This window comes from Tasmannia lanceolata, unplaced genomic scaffold, assembly GCF_043159265.1.
Source record: "Tasmannia lanceolata isolate RefF3 unplaced genomic scaffold, GAP_Taslan_0.1 ptg000020l, whole genome shotgun sequence".
Taxonomy (NCBI): Eukaryota; Viridiplantae; Streptophyta; class Magnoliopsida; order Canellales; family Winteraceae; genus Tasmannia; species Tasmannia lanceolata.
In genome coordinates this window covers 16,831,351-16,856,833 of record NW_027518697.1, presented here as the reverse complement: position 1 = coordinate 16,856,833, position 25,483 = coordinate 16,831,351, and the positions used below count along the sequence as shown (strand labels likewise).

Below are 25,483 nucleotides of genomic sequence, written 5' to 3'. Positions count from 1 at the left end.
GTTGTGTTTACAAGGCCTCATCATGAATAGCCTAGAATCTAGATTGCATCAGGTCTAGTGGCTGATATTCGGAGCACATGAATAGCTCAAGAAACACACTCCTTGTTCATGGGAATTATAATAGAAATATTCTTGAGGCAAATCGCTTTCCAGTGTGCCTTGGCACATACTAGAAAGTCATGTTTCTTCTATCTGGATTATTATTGGCTGTGCTTTCTTCTATGCCTAACCTTGGTGAACCTTTCATATTCCTTTATTTAAATGGTAAACTTTCCATCTTCTTCTGTTTAGACTGATGTGGTGTTCCTTCATAAATGCCTTTCTAGCAGACTAAGGACAAAGAAAGTAGCATTTGTGATGCTTTTTTACCTCCTATTTTAAGCTGGCATAAATTGCTTGTATTAATAAAAACAGTCCTTTATCTGTCTTGATAATCTACTCGCTGCTAATTATTACTATTGACGTGTAGATATTTCATACTGGCAATTTATTCTCTTGAATGTCTAGAATTCCTAATATTTTATATAATGATTCATTTAAGTCTACCTTGTTGCAGGTGAAGTGTGAAGTGAGGGGTGATCTTGGACCAGCATGTAATTCTGCTGGAATGATTGATCGTTATGTTCTTGGTGTTGAGCATTTATATATGAAGCCAGGTTACAGAAATTTAGAGGTGTGTAATCTGGAGATGTTAGTTATGGTTTTCTGCTATCATTATGTGTTTTCTGATACCAAACTATCATTTTCAATCAGTAGGAATGCAATACTACCAGAAATGGCCAAGTTTCAGAAAATTCACCATCTTGGTGCCTTGCTCCATTCGATCCTGAAGGCATTCTAAGGTGAATTGATGTACTAATCTTTAGTAGTTGTAAATTAATATGCATTTACTTACCAAAAGAAAAATAATAATTAAGCTTTATGGAATTCTAATTGTTAGCAACTATCTTGATTTATGAATTTTCGCCCAGCTTGTAATAGATTATGAATTTTTGCCCAGCTTTTACTTCTATATTTTTTTAATATAAAAAATATTTCTTCTATTTGATACTATTTTCAATAGAAGTTTAGGAAATTTCTTTTGGGTGGTTAGTTTTGTCATCTGTAGTTTTCTTATGGATAGGATAGGCATTTGCCCTCTGGATATGGACTTTTTAGTTTGTTAATATGTGTAGGAAACTTAGGGCTAGTTTTGCCATTTCATATACTACATATGGGTCATTTAGCAATTATCAAAATTAAATTTGAATTTAAAAATTAGGATGAATGCTGCATTATATGACTAGCCTTGATTTGATCTCTGACTAGCCTTCAACTATGAATCTTACCATTTCATATTTCACCTATGGCGCCAGTAGTGAATTGGATCCCCATTAGAAGAATTTAGGGAGAAAGACCTCAATATTAGATATCTCATTAATTTGATTAATGAGTAGCCTTGATGTGAACATACTCCTAGGGTGCATAGTGTTGTAGCCTTATAGGACACTACCTTGCACCTTAGGACACTTCTGAGATTTGGAAAAATCCGATGACTTGCTGAATCCAAGTTGACTTTGCCTCCTAGCCCTAACCTCTCTAAGTTTGTCTTGAAATAGGGGAGAGGTCCAAGTTGACCTTGCCTCCTAGCCCTAACCTCTTTAAGTTTGTCTATGAATAGGGAAGAGGGGACCTGTATCTTTAATTACCTGCATCCACTATAAGAGAAGGGAATAAAAGGTGAGAAGCATGGTGTTTCCTATTGAGGAGAAGAACAAAAAAAATGGGAGGAGCATCCTTTTCAAGATACTCAACCTTGCCCCAAGCCACAAGGAACGTCTCAACTGCCCTACGCCATGGCGGATAATTAGACCCGTTCAATTTTATGGACGTCATCTGAACCATAGGAAGCTCCATTGAAGTAGATCCAGACGAAGTAGCCATGAAAAATAAAAACCTCAAAGGAGATCCACCAACAACGACGAAGAAGAAAAGAGATCAGTAGGGCGATAAACAAGCAACCCAACACAACATCATCCAGCTCCGGAACGGATGAAACCTGAAAACACAAGCAACCAAAGCAAAGACGACATAACTAGGAACAAGACCTTCCCGAAGCACTCAACAACAATGGTAGGTACATGGAAGTTTTCAAACCATCAGAGGAGTGAAACGAAAGAAGCCGGAATCAAAATAAAAAAAGAATCCGATGCAGGAAAGCCCCAAATGGGTGATGCGAAATGGTTTGGGGAGGTAGGAGGGGGCAGCTAGGGTTGGGGAGGGATGTGGTGTGCGCCTAGGGTTTGGGTGGTGGTGTACGGGAAGGGTATAAAGGTGGGTGGTGTACGGATAGGGTTTGGAGAGGGTGGGGGTGCGGCGGCTAGTAAAAGCGTGGGTTACGGCTAGGGTTTGGAGAGGGGTACGGTGGCTAGGGCTTGGAGAGGGGGGTGCGGCAATGGGTTTTGGGAGGGGGCAGCAATGGTGGAGAGGGGCGGCCAAGGGTTTGTTTTTTTTTGTCTGTTTTGGGGATTTGCTAGCGTCCATATATATTATGCAAAAGACATTTCACAGATGGTCTGTCGCATGTCAGACCATCCACACAGTGAATGAAGACAAAATTTGCTGAAAAGTGATCCTGTGTGGCTGGTCTGACATGCGACAGTCCATCTGCGAAATGCCTTTTGCGATGAACGCTAGCAAATCCCCTAATATATGTGTGTGTGTGTTGCTAGGGTTACATGGGAAATGTCAAGAATACCCCTAACCGGGTATGTAAATTACACCGCTTCATCTAACAATAATCTTTGGATAAAGGAAGTTTCATAGAAACTGGGAAAGAGATGTACTGGAGCTGCTATAATAAAAAAGTATGTAACTGAGGTGTTTATTTTTATTTTTTTATAACTTGCGTTCTTCACAACTATGCTGATATAGATTATTTTCAGCAGAGATAGACACTCTTCTCTTCAAACACTTTTGCTGCTGTATCCATGTGTAGATTTGTTTTGTAAGCCAAATGTAAATCGATCTTTTGATCCTTAGTTTATGTTATAGAAACTGCACTTTTGATTCTTATACTACGTTGGCGATGGTCATAACTGTAGACACTAGATCATCTAGATGTTCAGTGCTTTCCTCTTTAAAAAGGGATTCAGATATTATTTTACTGATGGCACTTATTTTCAGTTCCTTTACAGCTGCAGTGACATGCATTATTGGACTTCATTTTGGTCATGTTCTTATACATTTAGAGGTATGGATTCTTTGTTTGGGACGTATACTTATATTTATTTATTGTGGAAAACTTCATGATGCAAGCAAAGTTCATGAACCCTCTTCGGATTTTAGCATGGATGTAGTTGTTAGAAATATGTATATGTTATGTTTTGTGGTGCCTCCCTTCATTAAAGTTTGCTTAGTCTCTTGATGTATGGTTGCATTTAAGTCATTGTAAATCTATTTTATGACTTAATGAAAGGATTGTTTCTCCCCCAAGAATTCTATCGTATCCTATTCAAAATCAGAATAACTCTCAATACTCGAGCGATTGTTGGGATTGAAAATAATTATTCTACCTAGAATGCCTTACAGGTATCATAACTCATAAGCTGCCTCGAATTACACGTCAATGAGGGAACTCCAGGCAAGCGAATCAACTGGATCAATACACTCACTGCAAAGAAAAATCAGAATTCCTAGTAGTTAAGAAAATAAGCTTCCCAAAAGACATTTCTGTCTGCTAGGATCCTCAAAAACCTCTCCTTGATCCTGCAACAGCTTGATAATTGGATCATTGGAGTATCTGCAAGTTTGTACCCAACAACCTATTCTCTACGATGCAAGTCTTACCCCTCGACTTCTCATAATGTATTACATGTGAAAAAGGGGGAATCCCATATTACAAGAATGCCAATAATAATAGAACTATGATACATGATCTTTAAATTTGGATGGAATTATATATATGCAAGTTGTCCATGTTTTCTAGTCCCACGAATATATTCTCATTTTGATGAATAATATATCTCTGATCATTGTGATCCATGTGGTTTGTTTTTCAAATTCAAATAGCCCATATTATTTTGATCATTGATTGGTGTGTGAATTTAATGCCACTGAAAGTTTGTTTCAGGATCATAAATATCGCCTTTTTCATTGGTTAGGATTTTCAGTTTCCCTCTTTGCCCTTGGAGTATTCCTTACCTTTACAGGTATGCACATTAGCAACCAGACTGCTACTATGGCTCTAAACAGCCAGATTTATGCCTTAAAATGTCTCAGAATTGCAGAATAATTTTGTTTTTTGTTGAACTGATGTCATATTATGGTCTTGTTTCCTCTCAGGGATTCCCCTAAACAAATCTCTGTACACAATCAGTTACATGTTGCTTACATCCGCTTCAGCAGGGATCATATTTTGTGTTCTATACTTATTGGTGAGTTCTACACATTCACTCTTATGAAAATATCGTTATTTCTATAACAACTTATGTATTGAGTTTTGATGGTTAAATCATAACATTTCATATTTGTTCTAGAGAATAAAAAATCAGCCAAGTATCCATTTGCTTGTCATTTTTTTATTGAACACTTTTTTGATGTTACTATAAAATTAAAACAAAATAAAACGTTATTAAGAAAAAAGAATAGAAAGAATATTCCAACAAGGGTTGAGCTTGCCCTATGGCCAAACCCGGCCTTGGTAAACCTTCTCCAGCTAAAGAGTCACTTGTCCCATTGACTTCTCTCAAAATTTGTGAAAAAGAAAGATCCAAAGCTCTACTTGTTCTTGATGGGTCCAGGCTACTTTGATGTCTTTATTGAAACTTAACTTCTGCATAAAGACAGGCTCAGACCTTTCTCCAAAACAGATCAGCACCTGGCATGTGGAAAGAAAAGGAACAACAAAAGGAAACTTCAAGCACCAGAGATTGTCCTTAATTTACATTGATTCCCGAGTGTAAAAAGGCTTAAATCCTTTAGAGTTCTTAACAAGATTTCTCAGAATTAAAGGAAAATTCACTTTCCTTAAAAATCCATTTCTCAAGAAAGGATCAATCTTGGACAGAATTGTCATTAACAGTACTCCAACCAAGTACACTTTCTCACATTGGGAATCAAAGGTGTTCACGTCAATTTGGTGTCAAATCACTCTCCGGTGACACTGGATCAAACCTTACGCCATCTCACCTGCATCACCTCCTTTCATGATGTTATAGGAAATATGGAATGAGTGAAAATAAAAGGATCTTTGAGAACAAGAGCTGTCCATTCTTCGGCGTATAAGGTCTGTGAAAAGCTTAATCATCAATTGGGTGTTAGAAAGGACTTTCTGTGATTATCAGTCCTGTACTCTTATAGAAGTTGGAAGAATATTAGGTGAGTAGTTTGAAAACTCGAATACTCAACTCAACTCAAAACTGAGTCAAGTGACCCAAGTTAACTTGTTCGACTCAGTGGCGACCTGACTAAAATACTTTATAACTTCAGATATATCCCACTGTATGACACGAGTGGACTGCAAGGGCAGTGGATGAGCATGTTGACTCTGGATTAGGTCATGGATTTGATTTACCTTGTGGTCTGCTCTACTTCTTTCATATTTTCTATTTTTCTCAGATATCACTCTTTGATTGAGTCACTCAGTGTTGTCATCAAATTGACTTTTCAAATTATAGTACTATGGTTGAACATCCTCCAAAGAAGAAAAGAAGCTTGAGATGGCTTATCCTCCTAATATGATTAAGCTTCTTTGGTATAACCTTTTTTGTATACAACAGAAGGTGGGAGTGGGGAAGAACTTTAGGGATGACAAATGGGGGTTCTGGAAAGCATTCTCTGCTCTTTAGTATCAAAGAATCGAGTTAGACAGAAGCTAGTCTTCTCTTTCATAGATATATGGGAATGGGAAATAGTATATGAGTGGAAGGGGACTCTTCTGATGCAGGTACTTGGCCATTTCTATGAAGTCTAGAACCATGAAATTTATCTCATATTATTGACAAGATTCATGAGTTATGTGGTCCTTTTTACTTATTGTTAAGGAAACTAATGAGGTTGTTTGCTGATTAGCTAGAGATGTTGTTAATAGATCTGACCTTTGTCTGGGGCAATCTCTGGCCCTCTTATAATACAAATTTTTTTTCAACTCCATAGAAGAAAAAACGCATCTAATAGAAACCTAAGTTGGTTGTAGTTACTTGGATAGGACAATGTAAAATGCATCTCACCATGCTCTGTCTTGTGCTTTCTCAAATTATAATGGCTAGTGATTGAAATGTAAAACCAGTTTTCCCAAAACTTAGAGAATATGCTAGGGTTGCATTCCCTTTCTCCATGGAAGTACATGGCATCCGACAAGCATTACATAATTTATTTTAGTTGTGATTCCAAATTTTCAGTAAGATATCAATTTAAAAGCCAGACTTGACATTCAGCAATTTATTTATTAGTTCCACATTGTCAAATTGGGCATCCTACTTTTTATTTTCAATATGGATGTTGATACTTGTGTCCTTTGCATCTTTCTTCTTGTTATCTTTTCTGTTCAGGTAGATGTATTTGAGTACCGGTGCTTGACCACTCCGTTGGAGTGGATGGGAAGACATTCTCTAAGCATATTTGTTCTTGTAGCTTCTAACATCGGTGTTATTGCTATACAAGGATTCTACTGGAAGTATCCTGAAAATAACATTGTAAGCCTTTTATATACCCATGAATACCTTTCTTGAGATTATCATCCTCTGATTTTAACAAGTGTCTGACGCCATTATACCTTTAGTTGATCAAATTGCTACAAATCTGGATTCTACAATTACAAAAATTGTGGTATGGGTTATGTTGAAACTGCAACTTGGGCATGTTTCTTATGGTAGTCAGGCATTTTTATCAATATTATTAGTTTTTGTTAAAATCATTTTAATATGAGTGTTTGTATTTGAATAAAAACCATATGTATTTTTATTCATTAGAAATCTAAAATTCCATAGTGAACCTCGTTGGTTTAAAGAAGTTGGCCTTTTTCATCAATATACAATACATGCTTTCCAATATCAAGTATTCAATAAATTACTCAGCTGTCCCTGTAAACTAATCAAGAAAAGGAGTGAAGAAGGGAAAAGAAAAACGGAGTAGAGAGAGAGAGAGAGAGAGAGAGTTTGTGGGTTTCAAAAGTAAAACCCTACAAGAAAGGAGGGATGAAGAAAGAAGTAGCACAGGAGAACGGAAGAGAGGAAGGGAGCTTGTAGGTTTCAAAAGTAAAAACCCTATGCGCCCTTGTGTTTATATTATTATTATTATTATAATATAGATAGATAGATGGATGGATGGATGGATGGATGGATAGAATGATAAACATTACAGATAGGATTTCACTATTCACACCACTATTCACATGAATAGTAACACATTACTTGTGATGGTCCCCATTTAAGGTGAAATATATCAACACCCCCCTGAAGCTTAGCATAGAAATTGATCTTGTCCTGCTAGCGCAGGATAGACTCCAACTTGGGTTTGGCAACCCCTTTTGATCTTGTCCAGCTAGCGCAGGATAGACTACACCACTGAAAGGGCAGCCCAGTGCACGAGGCTCCCGCCATTGCGGGGTCTAGGGAGGGCTAGATGTACGCAGCCTTACACCTGCTTTGCAGAGAGGCTGTTTCCGTGACTCGAACCCGTGACCACGAGGTCACAATGGAGCAACCCTACTGTTGCGCCAAGGCTCGCCCTCTAGGATAGACTACACCACGATTCACAGAATATCTTGAACAGCTAGTGTCAGCTTGTTTCTTCTTTAGGAAATTTGAAGCTTCTGGAGAAAAAGATATGATTCATAGTTAACATTGGTTCTCAGTTAAGATTTAAAATTTTCATTCTATAGGTAATTTTTGCTTTTATAAACCCTTCCCTCTTTACTTATTTACAGGGAGATTCATTATGGTAATTTTATTCTAATAATTGTGATTAGGAAGACTCCCTTTTGTTGAATACCTCCTTAAATTAAATTTAGGGGCTGTTTGGATACACAGATTTTAGAATCTTGGATTTCCTCAAAATTGTAGATGGGAGACGAGGGAAGAAGGAGACCGGCCGTCGTTTTCTGATTTCTTTTTTTTTTGAATGGATTTTTTTTAATCAATCAAAGCATATGCTATACAAATGTCGTTTTCTGATTTCTCTCCCTTCTTTCCGTCGGTAAGAGAGTAGGAGATCATTCCATGTTTCCAGGTTTTAGAAATCTCAGGAAGGGGGAGAGATTTCTTAAACCTGGATTTCTTAATCCAAGATTCTAAAGAGAAGCGAAACGGACGGTCTCCTCCTCTCTTGTCTCCCATCCAGGATTTTAAAGAAATCCAAGATTCTAAAATCCGCGTATCCAAACGGTCCCTTAGTCCTCAATTACTTTTTCCTCAAACCATTCTTTGTACCTATTCTACATAATAGAAGTTCTCAAGCATTTATATCATCTTTTGATTCTTGTTTTCTTATTCTTCAGATTCATTGGATCATAACACGCTTGGTACACCAATGACTTGTATGGTTGATTGTATATTTTCTGCGAAGAGGTAACACTTGTATCTCATGCGATCCTCTTATTTCTTTTTTTTTTCCTGAGACTAACTGTCAAGCAAAATGTGTGACTTGTTTAAATGGACAACTTTTGTTAGATGCTATGTCACAAATATTTTCGAGATTTTCAAAATATAGCGATTTTGTAGCGACATTTTGATAAAACGACAAAATCCTGAAATAATCCCGAGAATTTAAAAAATTAGCGATATTTTCATTTACTGCGATAATATCACAATATTTTTTTTTCTTAATTAATATATTTTTAAATAATTTTTTTTTATCATTTCCCCAATATAAACCAAAAAAATTAAAAAAATAATATGTCCCGAGATTTTTTTCATTTGCCAAAAAATTCCCGAGAACTATATTTGTGACTTAGGTTACATGCATCATTTAGAACAGCATAAGGCTGTGGAAACATAAAAAATTTCTGAATCCCCTTCAGGGGTAGGCGGCCGTGAAAGACCTCTTCGGGATGAATACCTCTTCGGAACGAATTCACCGCCATATGGCTGACTGGAGATTACTAGAAATTCTGGGTTCATGAAGGTGAGGTGCAACCTACAATCTAGACTGAAGACAGGTTTTTGGAATTAGCTCGCCGTTTTTGTAAGTAGTCCCAATCTGGGATGGTTATGAAATACACTGATATATGCTGTAATGTGATGAACTGAGATTATAGTAGGCTTGGAAGTGACACATGACTTGATTATGTTCTCTTTTCTCTCTTTGCAAATATGTTTGATATTGTGATGTGAAACCAACAAGGCTTATTTATTGTGACGAAAGGATTTTCCATGTACTCGCCCATTATCTGTGAGTAATATTCCTTAGTAATTGAGGGAAAATGACAAAAGTTCCCTTCAAAGAGAAACTAATAAACAATTATGTATTCCTACTTGGGCCATGTTCATTTTGGATTGTGAGAATTGATTTTGAGCCCCAAACTGATTATAGTGATATTTAAAAACTGTTTTTTTTTTATATTTGGTTATTACCTTTCATAACAAATAATTAAATTAAAGAACGCTATATCTCATGGGAAATGATATTTCCACCCACTCAAGTTTATTTTTTTGCCAGCTTCACTCATATTGATTTTACCAGCCGGTTATTCTTTTTTAATTTTTCAAAAAAGTGAGATGATATATGAAGACACGTCATTGTCACAGTTGCCCCCGACAGCCTTCCTAAAATTATCAAATATATTTAGGTCATGTTTGGCAACCATGAAAAAATAATAATTCATGGAATATTTGTTTAACTAGCGTAAGAGAAGCGTAGAGCCATAGAGAGAGATGCATAGGGGGTGAGTGAGGAGAGCCATAGAGAGAGATGCATAGGTGGTGAGTGAGCCCCCCCCCCCCCCCCCCCCTCTTCTCTCTCTCTCTCTCACACACACACACACACAGTGTAAACAAACTTTCCATGATTTTTTTTTTGGAAGGTCGACACAGCGGATAGATGTTTTTTTAAACAATAGAAGATGGGTAAATTGGTTGGGCATTTAAGAGAAAATTGGCTGTTGGTAGGGAAAAGATAATGTGGCTGCAAAGGTGATATTCGGATAGTGATGTGGGGCCTGCTTCATGAAGATTTTTTAAAGGATTCATTTGTGAGTACTTGATGCCGGATAAGCACGGACACGGTCTTGGGCGTGAAGCTTTGAAGAATCCATTACTGTTATACGTTTTTAACAAAACTTTATAAACCGACTTACCATATTCCATTGCCGATGATTGATCTCGCGTAAGCGATGTTCAGAGATAGTACTGAATAGTGGAAGCTTTTCTCTCCTTTCTCCTTGCCATTGTTTGGAATCTGAGAACACATGAAAAAATATTAAACCCACAGTGTTCTCCTCACTTCACATCCAAAAGGCTGACGGGATGTCCGGGATCTATCAGTTCTTGCCCGATTATGCTTATCTTTATATAGTTTAAAGAATATAAACTACCCATCGCCGTTTCATATTCTCCCACTCTTCCCTTCATTTACGTTTCCACTCCCTTTTGGTAGTTAGGTTGTTATCAAATCTCTTGTGATTCCTAATATCATGGGGCCCACTAATCCCAACCGCTGATCTTTACCCTGGCCACCTAAGGCTGAGATTTTCGCCAACTAGTTTGGGACAAAGGCTTAGTTGAGTAAAGTTATGAGAAGAATCAGCTGATGTAGGTTTTTTAGTGAGAGGAAAAAAAAAACTACAGGAAGGTAGGAAGGGATGAGAAAATAAATAACCTAGATGTTAGGAGATCTTGGCTCCTAAAAACTAGGGATTTGGGAGGTTCCAAGGACTGGTTTTAAGGTCAGGGAAGGCTGAGAATTATTTAATGGATTTTGGATTCCTAAAGTTTAAGGGTTAAGGTCAAGGCCGTTTGGGTTTTGCAGCAACAATAAGGAGGTGATCGGGGGCTGGATTTGGATGGCTGAAATAGATAAAAAAGGTGGGATGAACAATCATATTATAGGTGTAGGTTTTGAGAAAGGAAGAGACAGAGAAGAAAACTAACATTCTGATGGCTATCTTGCGGGTTTTTCCTAACTGGGACATATAGGGACTAAAAATAAATTTTATTCATCAGTAATGCTGTTAAAAGCTAATTACATTGAAGTCTATTTATAGACTTTCCCCACTCCAATTCAAACTGGGAAAGAAAATAAAAATTTCCTACAAACTCTCTACAATTCCTAACATCTCTCTAACTCTCCTAAAATATCTAGAACCCTCCAAGATACAAGCTACTTTTGGACGACTACAGACTACTCCTAGTAAAATTCCCCCCAAATAAAATTTCAAATAAGGCCTAATAAATCAAAGATTAGTGATCAACATGGGCCGTTGGCTTTTGGGCAGCTCTGATACACTTGTTACGAACCCGGATCGGTTCGCAATAGATTTGATCTCCTTAGAGGGAAGATCAACCTCTTGATCCACTTCGAGGGAAGGATCAATCATCCTTTGTGCACAAGACACAATTTCTGTAACAATTTTCTTCATTCCCCAAGAAAGGCTACTGTACAAGTTATTTGTAGAAAATCCCTAATCCAGATAATCCTCATCTTTAAGACTCCTACACATCCTAAACAACAACAAAGTAAATCCCTAATCCATATAATCCTTATCTTTAAGACTCCTAAACAACTACAAAGTAAATCCCTAATCCAGATAATCCTTATCTTTAAGACGCCTACACATCCTAAACAACTACAAAGTAAATCCTACCAACTGATTACTATTTTATTCCAGCACAAGTGGGTCCCATCTAGGCACGTAACAAAGCCATCTGGTTCAATACCCTCCAGACTCATCTATCTGCCTAAAAACGGTCAAGCCTCGTTGAAAAAACGAATATGAAAAAAGTAAAGAGACCCAACCATCTATTATACCCTGTACATCCCCCAGTCTAAAATTGGAAAAAAAAAAAAACACCAATATGAAATCACTAGAATGTATGAATACATTCTAGTTTTCAAAAGCAATAATTCCCAGTCTGGAAAAGTGGGTGATATCATGCATGAGGGATGCAAAGCAATAGTCATTTTCAAGCCCTAACAAAAGTCACTGAGAATCATGCACAAAACAGAAGGTCGTTTTCAAGTTCCAGCAATTTTCTCTTTGCAAACATGGAATTGGCTCAATCAATTTAGTCACTGAAAAAACAACCTTTTGTGCAAAGGAATCAGATTAAAAGAGAACCCTATCTAAAATCCCATCTAAAAGATAACCTTATCTACAAAAAAGCTACAACAGAACGAACCTTCTGTTTAGGGGCTTCTATGCAGAATCAGAATACCTGAATACCACATGGGAAACAAAAAGCACCAAATATTCCGGGTGACAAGGCCACCCTGAAATTATCTAAGCCCTACATTCCATTAACAAATACAAACCAAACACCAGAATGAGCTGAATCTGAATAGGACGTTCCGATGATACGGCCTAGGGTTAGTCCAGTAAAGAGTTTCAAGGGCCGTTTGGATATGCAGATTTTAGAATCTTGGATTTCCTCAAAACCTTGGATGGGCGACAGAGAGAAGGAGACCTCCTGTTGTTTCTGATTTCTTGCCATTCTTTCCGTCGACCAATGTTTCCACTTGTTTCCAGGTTTTAGAAATCTCAGGATGGGGGAGAGATTTCTAAAACCTGGGTTCTTAAAACCCATGACAATGGATTGTAAAATACAGAATTTTACACTGCTTTCAAACTGAAACCTGGATTCTAAAATCCAGGTATCCAAACAGCCCCTTATCATAAATAAACATGAATGACCGAAAATACGCAGGATTTTTTTCTCAAGTAGGATCTTTAGGGCACCATCAAATTTCAGACCTTAGGCTACAGATCCAATGGGCACAGTTTAGATCCAGTTACGGTGCCCAAATCCCGTCCATTAATGTTTGGATCCTTTGAATCCATCGGACCGAGACAGGTCCATTGACACCCTACACAGCAGTGCAGAACAAGTGGACAACCAGCTAACACCTAAGGTTGGCTAATAAAAAAGATAGTAAAAGGGTTAGGCAAACAAGAAGCCAGAGAACCAATAACAGAGTTCCACCATTCAAAACTAAGGTGGGCAATCCTTTGAAGCCTTAGCACAGTCCATCAAGCCTTTGGGCTCCCTGTTCTCAGAAAGGAACAGCTTCTACTACAAGTTCAGCCCCCAATGAAGGAAAAAAAAACAATGTAAAGCTGCATCTAAATGTAGAGCATATAGCAGATCCAAGCAAACAAATAAACCACATTAAGAAGCTATGGTTGATGGCATGAGAGAGAGGGGGCGGGGGGCAGGTGGCAGCTTACACACCCTTTCCATTCAAACAGCCCGTTACATCGAGCATTTGCTTAAATGCTTCTGCCAAAAAATTTATAATGACAAATCTACTAAAAACTAATTAAGTTTTAGCTAAGGGGAAAGCATAACCAGAAGCATTGATCTAACAAATACTTATGGAAGAAGTTTATCCCTTCAAACAGGGCATTTTATGAAGTAAAAATCTTCAATGAGTCTTGAAGAAAAGGTATATAAATGTAATGTAATATTATATATGTAACAAAAGAGAAAGGAAAACAAGAGGCTCAGGGAATTCAGAGTAGCATCCAGTAGATTCCAGCCCTTCAAATCCTTCACAAAAATTGAGGTAATGCGACCCAACAAAGCTGAGGGGACGACTAGAGAAATCATCTCAAAATTTTGCTCCCCCCCACGCTAAAGACCCCAACCATGCCATGAGGAAATCATCATAAATAAGCACCATCCATCCACACCAAACCCAACTATACAAAACCCAACAACCTCAAAGTAGCTCATAAAAACTAGGCTTTCCTTTTGGTCTCTTTTGTCTTTTTTTGTTTTTTATATTTTTTTTGTTTTTTGTTTTTTATATTTTTTTTCTTTAGTTTTGGTTTGTTTTGTTCTTGCCTCAGAAGTTCACCCACTGTCTCTATCATGCTCAATGTTAGGCATAAGACCACTTTTTACAAAACCCAAAAAAGTCTTTCATGCCCTTCTCTCCCTATTAGTACCCCTCCCCTCTCCCACCCAAAAACCTTTCCCAAAGCCTCCCCTCTCTGCAATATTGCGATATTTCCTTAGTCTTTTTTTTTTTGAAGGGTAAATGTGGCTTTAGTCTGAATCATTCTTGCCTAAACTTCTCGCAGACATGGATCGATCGATTGAAACAAAGACTTGGCCCATTCCCTCTCCATTAGAAAATCCAGATGGCATGGCCAATTGACCATGTGACTCCCCAGACGATGATCTACTTAAGACCCCTTCAATATGAGAATCTACAGGACCTCTTTGGTTACCTGTTCCATTGTCTAACCTGACATTCTGGATACGAGTTGCCAGCATATCATAGCTTGATGTTGCTGGAGATGGTGGACCCGACACAGCAGCTAACAGATTAGGTGGTGGCGGCAGCCAATTCCTCCAATCATTGCGCTTCCTTAATTTGTCACCCTGCAAAGCAATGTGTACAACATTTAGAAGGACAACTTAAAAATAGTTGCATCTTAGACTAGTTCCACTGAGGCCCTGTTTGGATGGAAAGAAAAACATTTCTGAAGAGAATATTTTTCCCAGGAAAACTTTTTCTTTCCACAATTTTGAGTGGACATGATCATGGTTAGTTTAGAGCGATATCATGATAAATTAAAAGTCCCTATTAAGTAAAAACTAAAGGTAAATGATAAATGCGCTCCTTTTCAGTACCTGGGACACCCAAGTGCACTTTATCTACGACTGCAAAGAGGCAGTTGTACCTCACATGGGAAGGATTGAAGGGACCTGATTGCATCGTACACTGCACCTGGGTGTCCCAAGTACTGAAAAGGGGCGCATTTATCATTTCCCAAAATTAAATTGTATTGGTTCGAGTTATCTTTATTGGTGTGTAAAAAAGGACATTTTAGAAATAGTTTTCCTTTGCAAGCTTTTCCAGAAAATTCCTGCAATCCAAACAGGGCCTAAAGGAAAGATGGAAGCATACCTGTACTTCTACTAGAGTTGATGTTCGCATTGTATCCAATATAAACTGAATGTTGTTTGTCAACAGCTTCACCTGCGGAAAATACTAATGAACAATTTCTCCTATGGAAAAAAAGAAGAAAAATGCAGCAAAAATGGACAATCAATCTAATCCAACATAACCAGGTCATTTTAACAGCTTAACTTGCACAACTTACCAATAAAGCGATCCTTCTATGAATGGCCATACATTTTTGGGAAGTGCAGACAATACAAGTGCCAATATGCGTATATGAAATGGTACACGCATATAATTCTTAGGAGTAAAGAAAAATAAAAATGTGGATTAATCAATATTGAATGAAACAGAAAACAATGAAAAACTAGCCACGTGTAGCAACAGCGCTTGCTTACAGGTGTACATAAAATTTATTCTGGATGCTTTGATACCAAATAATGCCGGCCCGATACCAATTAATGATAAATATAATTCTCAAAAGCCTAAAAAATTAAGAACTAATATACATATACACATACGAGAAATTATATGATGAAAGGCCGTATAAACATGTAAAGGTGGTACGATAAAGGTACAACCCTTGATATTTGATCCAACAGCAGCTCCTCAAAAAGTGAACTGCTGTGATTTTGGTGAACCAAAAAGAACTAATACAAATCTCTCAATAAGGTTATTCTCGATTTACTTCAAAACTATCATACTCCAAGCAGAGAAAATAGATAACAACAACAAGATTTAATTATTAACCATGTATATTTGCTAAATCAACATGCTAGAACTAACAGCCCAAAGATTAGGCCTAGCAGATTACAACCGTATGTTAGATCTTTCAACTTCTGTAGAGATACGCTAAAAGTGAAACCGTCGAACCACATGCATGCATGCATGCATAAAACCGTGAAACTGCACACATGCACGAAACCATGAAACCGCATACATGCGTGAAACCATCAAACCAACTCCATGCTTGAAACCGTCCATGAAATCACAAAATTGTCCACGAAACCGTGAACATGTGTGAAACTGTCCACATCAGGAAACCCGCTACCCTTAGAGGGGTGTGATGTGGTGCTAGGAGCACAATGGCTCCCAAGTCCCAACATTAGGGCCTATTATTTGGGATTTTTTTAGTTAAAAATACAATACCACCTTAATGCTAGGGAAGTTAATCTACAAGGGTCAACTAATCCTATCAATAAGGCAAGGGGAAGATATCCAACTCAACCAAACTACCAAAAGCATGGGCCAGGCGTCTTCTTATTTTCAATTCATTGGGGAACCCACGAGGACCACGTAGTAGCAAGCCAGATGACTCACAATTCCAACAAATCCTTCTCGAATTTAGGGATCTCTTTGAAGAACATAAGAGCTTGCCACCTCCACGTGCTCACAACCACCAAATCCCATTAATTCAAGGAAGTAGGCCTGTTTCTGTTAAGTCGTACAGATATCCCCATTATCAGAAGACAGAAATTGAGTGAATCATAGCAGATATGCGAGGATCAGGAAAGATTCATCCCAGCCATAGCCCATACTCTTCTTCAGTTCTATTGGTTAAAAAGCAGGACAAATTGTGGAGGCTATGTATAGACTACCGGGCTCTTAATCAGATCACCATCAAGGACAAGTTTTCAATCCCCGTGATTGAGGAACTATTGGATGAACTACTTGGATCGCAATATTTCTCCAAACTTCATCTAAAAAATCGGGTTATCATCAAATAAAATTCATTGAAAAGACTGGGTTTCACACACATCTGCCCTATGAGCTTTCAAACGCACCCTCCGGTTTTAGAGTCTCATACACAAGGTATTTCAAGAATATTTATGAAAATCTATATTAGTTTTTTGACATCTTGTCTTATTCAAAAAAAAAAAAAAAAAGTTTTTTGACATCTTGTTTTCAGCAAAACAAGGTTAGAGCATTTATGAAACCTGGAGATAACTCCATCTGCTTTGCGGCATCACAAGCTTTATGTCAAAAGGGAAAAGTGCAGTTTTGGTCAAACCAAGGTCAAGTATCTTAGCAATGTCATCAGCAAAGAGAGAGTAGCAGTGGATCAGGATAAAATTAAGGCTATGTTAGAATGGCCCATGCCCAATACGCCCAAGGGTTGAGAGGCTTTCCGGGCCTAACTGGTTACTATTGTAATTTCAAACAGGGCTATGGTAAGATAGCTAGGCCTCTCACTATTTTTGTTTTTTTGAATGGAACTAGGCCTCTCACTAATATGCTCAAGTGTTCATTTCAATGACCATCGGCTGCCCAGGATGGGAATCCCATATTACAAGAATGCCAATAATAACAGAACTATGATATATGATCTTTAAATTTGGAAGGAATTATATCTATGCAAGTTGTCCATGTTTTCTAGTCCCACGAATATATTCTGATTTTGATGAATAATATATTTCTGATCATTGTGATCCATGTGGTTCGTTTATCAAATTCAAATAGTCCATATTGTTTTGATCATTGATTGGTGTGTGAATTTAATGCCACTGAAGGTTTGTTTCAGGATCATAAATATCGCCTTTTTCATTGGTTAGGATTTTCAGTTTCCCTCTTTGCCCTTGGAGTATTCCTTACCTTTACAGGTACGCACATTAGCAACCAGACTGCTACTATGGCTCTAAACAGCCAGATTTATGCCTTAAAATGTCTCAGAATTGCAGAATAATTTTGTTTTTGGTTGAACTGATGTCATATTATGGTCTTGTTTCCTCTCAGGGATTCCCCTAAACAAATCTCTGTACACAATCAGTTACATGTTGCTTACATCTGCTTCAGCAGGGATCATATTTTGTGTTCTATACTTATTGGTGAGTTCTACACATTCACTCTTATGAAAATATCATTATTTCTATAACAACTTATGTATTGAGTTTTGATGGTTAAATCATAACATTTCATATTTGTTCTAGAGAATAAAAAATCAGCCAAGTATCCATTTGCTTGTCATTTTTTTATTGAACACTTTTTGATGTTACTATAAAATTAAAACAAAATAAAACGTTATTAAGAAAAAAGAATAGATAGAATATTCGAACAAGGGTTGAGCTTGCCCTATGGCCAAACCCGGCCTTGGTAAACCTTCTCCAGCTAAAGAGTCACTTGTCCCACTGACTTCTCTCAAAATTTGTGAAAAAGAAAGATCCAAAGCTCTACTTGTTCTTGATGGGTCCAGGCTACTTTGATGTCTTTATTGGAACTTAACTTCTGCATAAAGACAGGCTCAGACCTTTCTCCAAAACAGATCAGCACCTGGCATGTGGAAAGAAAAGGAACAACAAAAGGAAACTTCAAGCACCACAGATTGTCCTTAATTTACGTTGATTCCTGAGTGTAAAAAGGCTTAAATCCTTTAGAGTTCTTAACAAGATTTCTCAGAATTAAAGGAAAATTCACTTTCCTTAAAAGTCCATTTCTCAAGAAAGGATCAATCTTGGACAGAATTGTCATTAACAGTACTCCAACCGAGTACACTTTCTCACATTGGGAATCAAAGATGTTCACACATTTGCATCAATTTGGTGTCAAATCACTCTCCGGTGACACTTGATCAAAGCTTACGCCATCTTACCTGCATCACCTCCTTTCATGATGTTATAGGAAATATGGAATGAGTGAAAATAAAAGGATCTTTGAGAACAAGAGCTGTCCGTTCTTAGGCGTATAAGGTCCGTGAAAAGCTTAATCATCAATTGGGTGTTAGAAAGGACTTTTTGTGATTATCAGTCCAGTACTCTTATAGAAGTTGGAAGAATATTAGGTGAGTAGTTTGAAAACTCGAATACTCAACTCAACTCAAAACTGAGTCAAGTGACCCAAGTTAACTTGTTCGACTCAGTGGCGACCTGACTTAAATACTTTATAACTTCAGATATATCCCACTGTATGACACGAGTGGACTGCAAGGGCAGTGGATGAGCATGTTGACTCTGGATTAGGTCATGGATTTGATTTACATTGTGGTCTGCTCTAGTACTTTCATATTTTCTATTTTTTCTCAGATATCACTCTTTGATTGAGTCACTCAGTGTTGTTATCAAATTGACTTTTCAAATTATAGTACCATGGTTGAACATCCTCCAAAGAAGAAAAGAAGCTTGAGATGGCTTATCCTCCTAATATGATTAAGCTTCTTTGGTATAACCTTTTTTGTATACAACAGATGGTGGGGGTGGGGAATAACTTTAGGGATGACAAATGGGGGGTCTGGAAAGCATTCTCTGCTCTTTAGTATCAAAGAATCGAGTTAGACAGAAGCTAGTCTTCTCTTTCATAGATATATGGGAATGGGAAATAGTATATGAGTGGAAGGGGACTCTTCTGATGCAGGTACCTCGCCATTTCTATGAAGTCTAGAACCATGAAATTTATCTCATATTATTGACAAGATTCATGAGTTATGTGGTCCTATTTACTTATTGTTAAGGAAACTAATGAGGTTGTTTACTGATTAGCTAGAGATGTGTTAATAGATCTGATCTTTGTCTGGGGCAATCTCTGGCCCCCTTATAATACAATTTTTTTTTTAACTCCATAGAAGAAAAAACGAATCTAATAGAAACCTAAGTTGGTTGTAGTTACTTGGATAGGACAATGTAAAATGCATCTCACCATGCTCTGTCTTGTGCTTTCTCATATTATAATGGCTAGTGATTGAAATGTAAAACCAGTGTTCCCAAAACTTAGAGAATATGCTAGGGTTGCATTCCCTTTCTCCATGGAAGTACATGGCATCCGACAAGCATTACATAATTTATTTTAGTTGTGATTTCAAATTTTCAGTAGGATATCAATTTAAAAGCCAGACTTGACATTCAGCAATTTATTTATTAGTTCCACATTGTCAAATTGGGCATCCTACTTTTTATTTTCAATATGGATGTTGATACTTGTGTCATTTGCATCTTTCTTCTTGTTATCTTTTCTGTTCAGGTAGATGTATGTGAGTACCGGTGCTTGACCACTCCGTTGGAGTGGATGGGAAGACATTCTCTAAGCATATTTGTTCTCGTAGCTTCTAACATCGGTGTTGTTGCTATACAAGGATTCTACTGGAAGTATCCTGAAAATAACATTGTAAGCCTTTTATATACCCATGAATACCTTTCTTGAGATTATCATCCTCTGATTTTAACAAGTGTCTGACGCCATTATACCTTTAGTTGATCAAATTGCTACAAATCTGGATTCTACAATTACAAAATTGTGGTATGGGTTATGTTGAAACTACAACTTGGGCATGTTTCTTATGGTAGTCAGGCATTTTTATCAATATTATTAGTTTTTGTTACAATCATTTTAATATGAGTGTTTGTATTTGAATAAAAACCATATGTATGTTTATTCATTAGAAATCTAAAATTCCATAGTGAACCTCGTTGGTTTAAAGAAGTTGGCCTTTTTCATCAATATACAATACATGCTTTCCAATATCAAGTATTCAATAAATTACTCAGTTGTCCCTGTAAACTAATCAAGAAAAGGAGGGAAGAAGGGAAAAGAAAAACGAAGAAGAAGAAGAGAGAGAGAGAGAGAGAGAGAGAGTTTGTGGGTTTCAAAAGTAAAACCCTACAAGAAAGGAGGGATGAAGAAAGAAGTAGCACAGGAGAACGGAAGAGAGGAAGGGAGCTTGTAGGTTTCAAAAGTAAAAACCCTATGCGCCCTTGTGTTTATATTATTATTATTATTATCATTATAATATAGATAGATAGATGGATGGATGGATGGATAGAATGATAAACATTACAGATAGGATTTCATTATTCACACCACTATTCACATGAATAGTAACACATCACTTGTGATGGTCCCCATTTAAGGTGAAATATATCAACACCCCCCTGAAGCTTAGCATAGAAATTGATCTTGTCCTGCTAGCGCAGGATAGACTCCAACTTGGGTTTGGCAACCCCTTTTGATCTTGTCCAGCTAGCGCAGGATAGACTACACCACTGAAAGGGCGGCCCAGTGCACGAGGCTCCCGCCATTGAGGGGTCAGGGAGGGCTAGATGTACGCAGCCTTACCCCTGCTTTGCAGAGAGGCTGTTGCCGTGACTCGAACCTGTGACCACCAGGTCACAATGGAGCAACCCTACTGTTGCTCCAAGGCTCGCCCTCTAGGATAGACCACACCATGATTCACAGAATATCTTGAACAGCTAGTGTCAGCTTGTTTCTTCTTTAGGAAATTTGAAGCTTCTGGAGGAAAAGATATGATTCATAGTTAACATTGGTTCTCAGTTAAGATTTAAAATTTCCATGCTAAAGGTAATTTTTGCTTTTATAAACCCTTCCTCTTTACTTATTTACAGGGAGATTCATTATGGTAATTTTATTCTAATAATTGTGATTAGGAAGACTCCCTTTTGTTGAATACCTCCTTAAATTAAATTTAGGGGCTGTTTGGATACATGGATTTTAGAATCTTGGATTTCCTCAAAATTGTAGATGGGAGACGAGGGAAGAAGGAGACCAGCCGTCGTTTTCTGATTTTTTTTTTTTTTTGAATGGATTTTTTTTTAATCAATCAAAGCATATGCTATACAAATGTCGTTTTCAGATTTCTCTCCCTTCGTTCTGTCAGTAAGAGAGTAGGAGATCATTCCATGTTTCCAGGTTTTAGGAGATCATTCCATGTTTTCAGGTTTTAGAAATCTCAGGATGGAGGAGAGATTTCTAAAACCTAGATTTCTTACTTAAAATCCAAGATTCTAAAGAGAAGCGAAACGGACGGTCTCCTCCTTCTCTTGTCTCCCATCCAGGATTTTAAAGAAATTCAAGATTCTAAAATCCGCGTATCCAAACGGTCCCTTAGTCCTCAATTACTTTTTCCTCGAACCATTCTTTGTACCTATTCTACATAATAGAAGTTCTCAAGCATTTATATCATCTTTTGATTTTTGTTTTCTTATTCTTCAGATTCATTGGATCATAACACGCTTGGTGCACCAATGACTTGTATGGTTGATTGTATATTTTCTACAAAGAGGTAACACTTGTATCTCATGCGGTCCTCTTATTTCTTTTTTTTCCTGAGACTAACTGTCAAGCAAAATGTGTGATTTGTTTAAATGTACAACTTTTGTTACATGCTATGTCACAAATATTTTCGAGATTTTCAAAATATAGCGATTTTGTCGCGACATTTTGATAAAACGACAAAATCCTGAAATAATCCCGAGAATTTAAAAAATTAGCGATATTTTCATTTACTGTGATAATATCGCGATAGTATCACAATTATTTTTTTTCTTAATTAATATATTTTTAAATAATTTTATTTTTATCATTTTCCCCAATATAAACCAAAAAAAATAAAAAAATAAAAATGTCCCGAGATTTTTTTCATTGCCAAAAAATTCCCGAGAACTATATTTGTGACTTAGGTTACATGCATCATTTAGAACAGTGTAAGGCTGTGGAAACATAAAAAATTTCTGAATTCCCTTCAGGAGCAGGCGGCCGTGAAAGACCTCTTCGGGATGAATAGCTCTTCGGAACGAATTCACCACCATATGGCTGACTGGAGATTACTAGAAATTCTAGGTTCATGAAGGTGAGGCGCAGCCTACAATCTAGACTGAAGACGGGTTTTTGGAATTTGCTCGCCGTTTTTGTAAGTAGTCCCAATCTGGGATGGTTATATAGTTTTGTGTATTTGAATTTGGTTGGGCTATCTTGAAACTTACTCATTATTTCTATAATAAGCCAGAGTCCCATAAAATTCAAGAACTTTCAATGCCTCCACCAAACCTAGCGAAATACACTGATATATGCTGTAATGTGATGAACTGAGATTATAGTAGGCTTGGAAGTGACACATGACTTGATTATGTTCTCTTTTCTCTCTTTGCAAATATGTTTGATATTGTGATGTGAAACCAACAAGGCTTATTTATTGTGACGAAAGGATTTTCCATGTACTCGCCCATTATCTGTGAGTAATATTCCTTAGTAATTGAGGGAAAATGACAAAAGTTCCCTTCAAAGAGAAACTAATAAACAATTATGTATTCCTACTTGGGCCATGTTCATTTTGGATTGTGAGAATTGATTTTGAGCCCCAAACTGATTATAGTGATATTTAAAAACTGTTTTTTTTATATATTTGGTTATTACCTTTCATAACAAATAATTAAATTAAAGAACGCTATATCTCATGGGAAATGATATTTCCACCCACTCAAGTTTATTTTTTTGCCAGCTTCACTCATATTGATTTTACCAGCCGGTTATTCTTTTTTAATTTTTCAAAAAAGTGAGATGATATATGAAGACACGTCATTGTCACAGTTGCCCCCGACAGCCTTCCTAAAATTATCAAATATATTTAGGGCATGTTTGGCAACCATGAAAAAAAATAAAATTCATGGAATATTTGTTTAACTAGCGTAAGAGAGGCGTAGAGCCATAGAGAGAGATGCATAGGGGGTGAGTGAGGAGAGCCATAGAGAGAGATGCATAGGTGGTGAGTGAGCCCCCCCCCCCCCCCCCCCCCCCCCCCCTCTTCTCTCTCTCTCTCACACACACACACACACACAGTGTGTAAACAAAAATTCCATGATTTTTTTTTGGAAGGTCGACGCAGCGGATTGATGTTTTTTTAAACAATAGAAGATGGGTAAATTGGTTGGGCATTTAAGAGAAAATGGGCTGTTGGTAGGGAAAAGATAATGTGGCTGCAAAGGTGATATTCGGATAGTGATGTGGGGCCTGCTTCATGAAGATTTTTTAAAGGATTCATTTGTGAGTACTTGATGCCGGATAAGCACGGACACGGTCTTGGGCGTGAAGCTTTGAAGAATCCATTACTGTTATACGTTTTTAACAAAACTTTATAAACCGACTTACCATATTCCATTGCCGATGATTGATCTCGCGTAAGCGATGTTCAGAGATAGTACTGAATAGTGGAAGCTTTTCTCTCCTTTCTCCTTGCCATTGTTTGGAATCTGAGAACACATGAAAAAATATTAAACCCACAGTGTTCTCCTCACTTCACATCCAAAAGGCTGACGGGATGTCCGGGATCTATCAGTTCTTGCCCGATTATGCTTATCTTTATATAGTTTAAAGAATATAAACTACCCATCCCCGTTTCATATTCTCCCACTCTTCCCTTCATTTACGTTTCCACTCCCTTTTGGTAGTTAGGTTGTTATCAAATCTCTTGTGATTCCTAATATCATGGGGCCCACTAATCCCAACCGCTGATCTTTACCCTGGCCACCTAAGGCTGGGATTTTCGCCAACTAGTTTGGGAAAAAGGCTTAGTTGAGTAAAGTTATGAGAAGAATCAGCTGATGTAGGTTTTCTAGTGAGAGGAAAAAAAAAACTACAGGAAGGTAGGAAGGGATGAGAAAATAAATAACCTAGATGTTAGGAGATCTTGGCTCCTAAAAACTAGGGATTTGGGAGTTTCCAAGGACTGGTTTTAAGGTCAGGGAAGGCTGAGAATTATTTAATGGATTTTGGATTCCTAAAGTTTAGGGGTTAAGGTCAAGGCCTTTGGGTTTTGCAGCAACAATAAGGAGGTGGTCGGGGGCTGGATTTGGATGGCTGAAATAGATAAAAAAAGGTGGGATGAACAATCATATTATAGGTGTAGGTTTTGACAAAGGAAGAGACAGAGAAGAAAACTAACCTTCTGATGGCTAATCTTGCGGGTTTTTCCCTAACTGGGACATATAGGGACTAAAAATAAATTTTATTCATCAGTAATGCTGTTAAAAACTAATTACATTGAAGTCTATTATTTATAGACTTTCCCTACTCCAATTCAAACTGGGAAAGAAAATAAAAATTTCCTACGAACTCTCTACAATTCCTAACATCTCTCTAACTCTCCTAAAATATCTAGAACCCTCCAAGATACAAGCTACTTTTGGACGACTACAGACTACTCCTAGTCAAATTCCCCCCAAATAAAATTTCAAATAAATAAAAATAAGGCCTAATAAATCAAAGATTAGTGATCAACATGGGCCGTTGACTTTTGGACGGCTCTGATACACTTGTTACGAACCCGAATCGGTTCGCAATAGATTTGATCTCCTTAGAGGGAAGATTAACCTCTTAATCCACTTCGAGGGAAGGGTGGATCAATCCTCAAGACACAATTTCTGTAACAATTTTCTTCATTCCCTAAGAAAGGCTACTGTACAAGTTATTTGTAGAAAATCCCTAATCCAGATAATCCTTATCTTTAAGACTCCTACACATCCTAAACAACAACAAAGTAAATCCCTAATCCAGATAATCCTTATCTTTAAGACTCATAAACAACTACAAAGTAAATCCCTAAGCCAGATAATCCTCATCTTTAAGACTCCTAAACAACTACAAAGTAAATCCCTAATCCAGATAATCCTTATCTTTAAGACGCCTACACATCCTAAACAACTACAAAGTAAATCCTACCAAC

At 37.4% G+C, this 25,483-nt stretch overlaps 2 protein-coding genes and 1 long non-coding RNA gene across 6 annotated transcripts in view; 2 read left to right on the top strand and 1 right to left on the bottom strand.

Moving 5' to 3' along the window:
* LOC143854355 (uncharacterized) overlaps positions 1-9,351 on the top strand; it is a 30,707-nt gene extending 21,356 nt beyond the window's left edge. For 3 of the 4 annotated variants that reach the window (XM_077364254.1, XM_077364252.1, XM_077364253.1), the window contains 8 exons: positions 557-673; positions 757-842; positions 3,166-3,232; positions 4,112-4,190; positions 4,324-4,415; positions 6,531-6,674; positions 8,477-8,546; positions 8,999-9,351. In XM_077364254.1, coding sequence (XP_077220369.1) covers positions 557-673; positions 757-842; positions 3,166-3,232; positions 4,112-4,190; positions 4,324-4,415; positions 6,531-6,674; positions 8,477-8,512 — 621 coding nt within the window. In that variant the 3' untranslated portion in view covers positions 8,513-8,546; positions 8,999-9,351. The remainder of the gene's footprint in view (positions 1-556; positions 674-756; positions 843-3,165; positions 3,233-4,111; positions 4,191-4,323; positions 4,416-6,530; positions 6,675-8,476; positions 8,547-8,998) is intronic. The other variant, XR_013237487.1, reaches the window with a different exon arrangement.
* A 4,187-nt stretch (positions 9,352-13,538) lies between these two features.
* LOC143854348 (uncharacterized) lies at positions 13,539-15,182 on the bottom strand. The gene is made up of 2 exons (XM_077364243.1): positions 15,052-15,182; positions 13,539-14,522 (listed from the first exon to the last, which is right to left on the bottom strand). Exons 1-2 carry the CDS (start codon positions 15,079-15,081, stop codon positions 14,184-14,186), a joined length of 369 nt encoding a protein of 122 aa, XP_077220358.1. The 5' UTR covers positions 15,082-15,182; the 3' UTR covers positions 13,539-14,183.
* A 2,388-nt stretch (positions 15,183-17,570) lies between these two features.
* On the top strand, positions 17,571-22,978 carry LOC143855053 (uncharacterized). The gene is made up of 5 exons (XR_013237658.1): positions 17,571-17,645; positions 17,779-17,870; positions 19,993-20,136; positions 21,979-22,048; positions 22,512-22,978. It is a non-coding gene; the product is annotated as an uncharacterized LOC143855053 (long non-coding RNA).
* Positions 22,979-25,483: the final 2,505 nt, after the last annotated feature.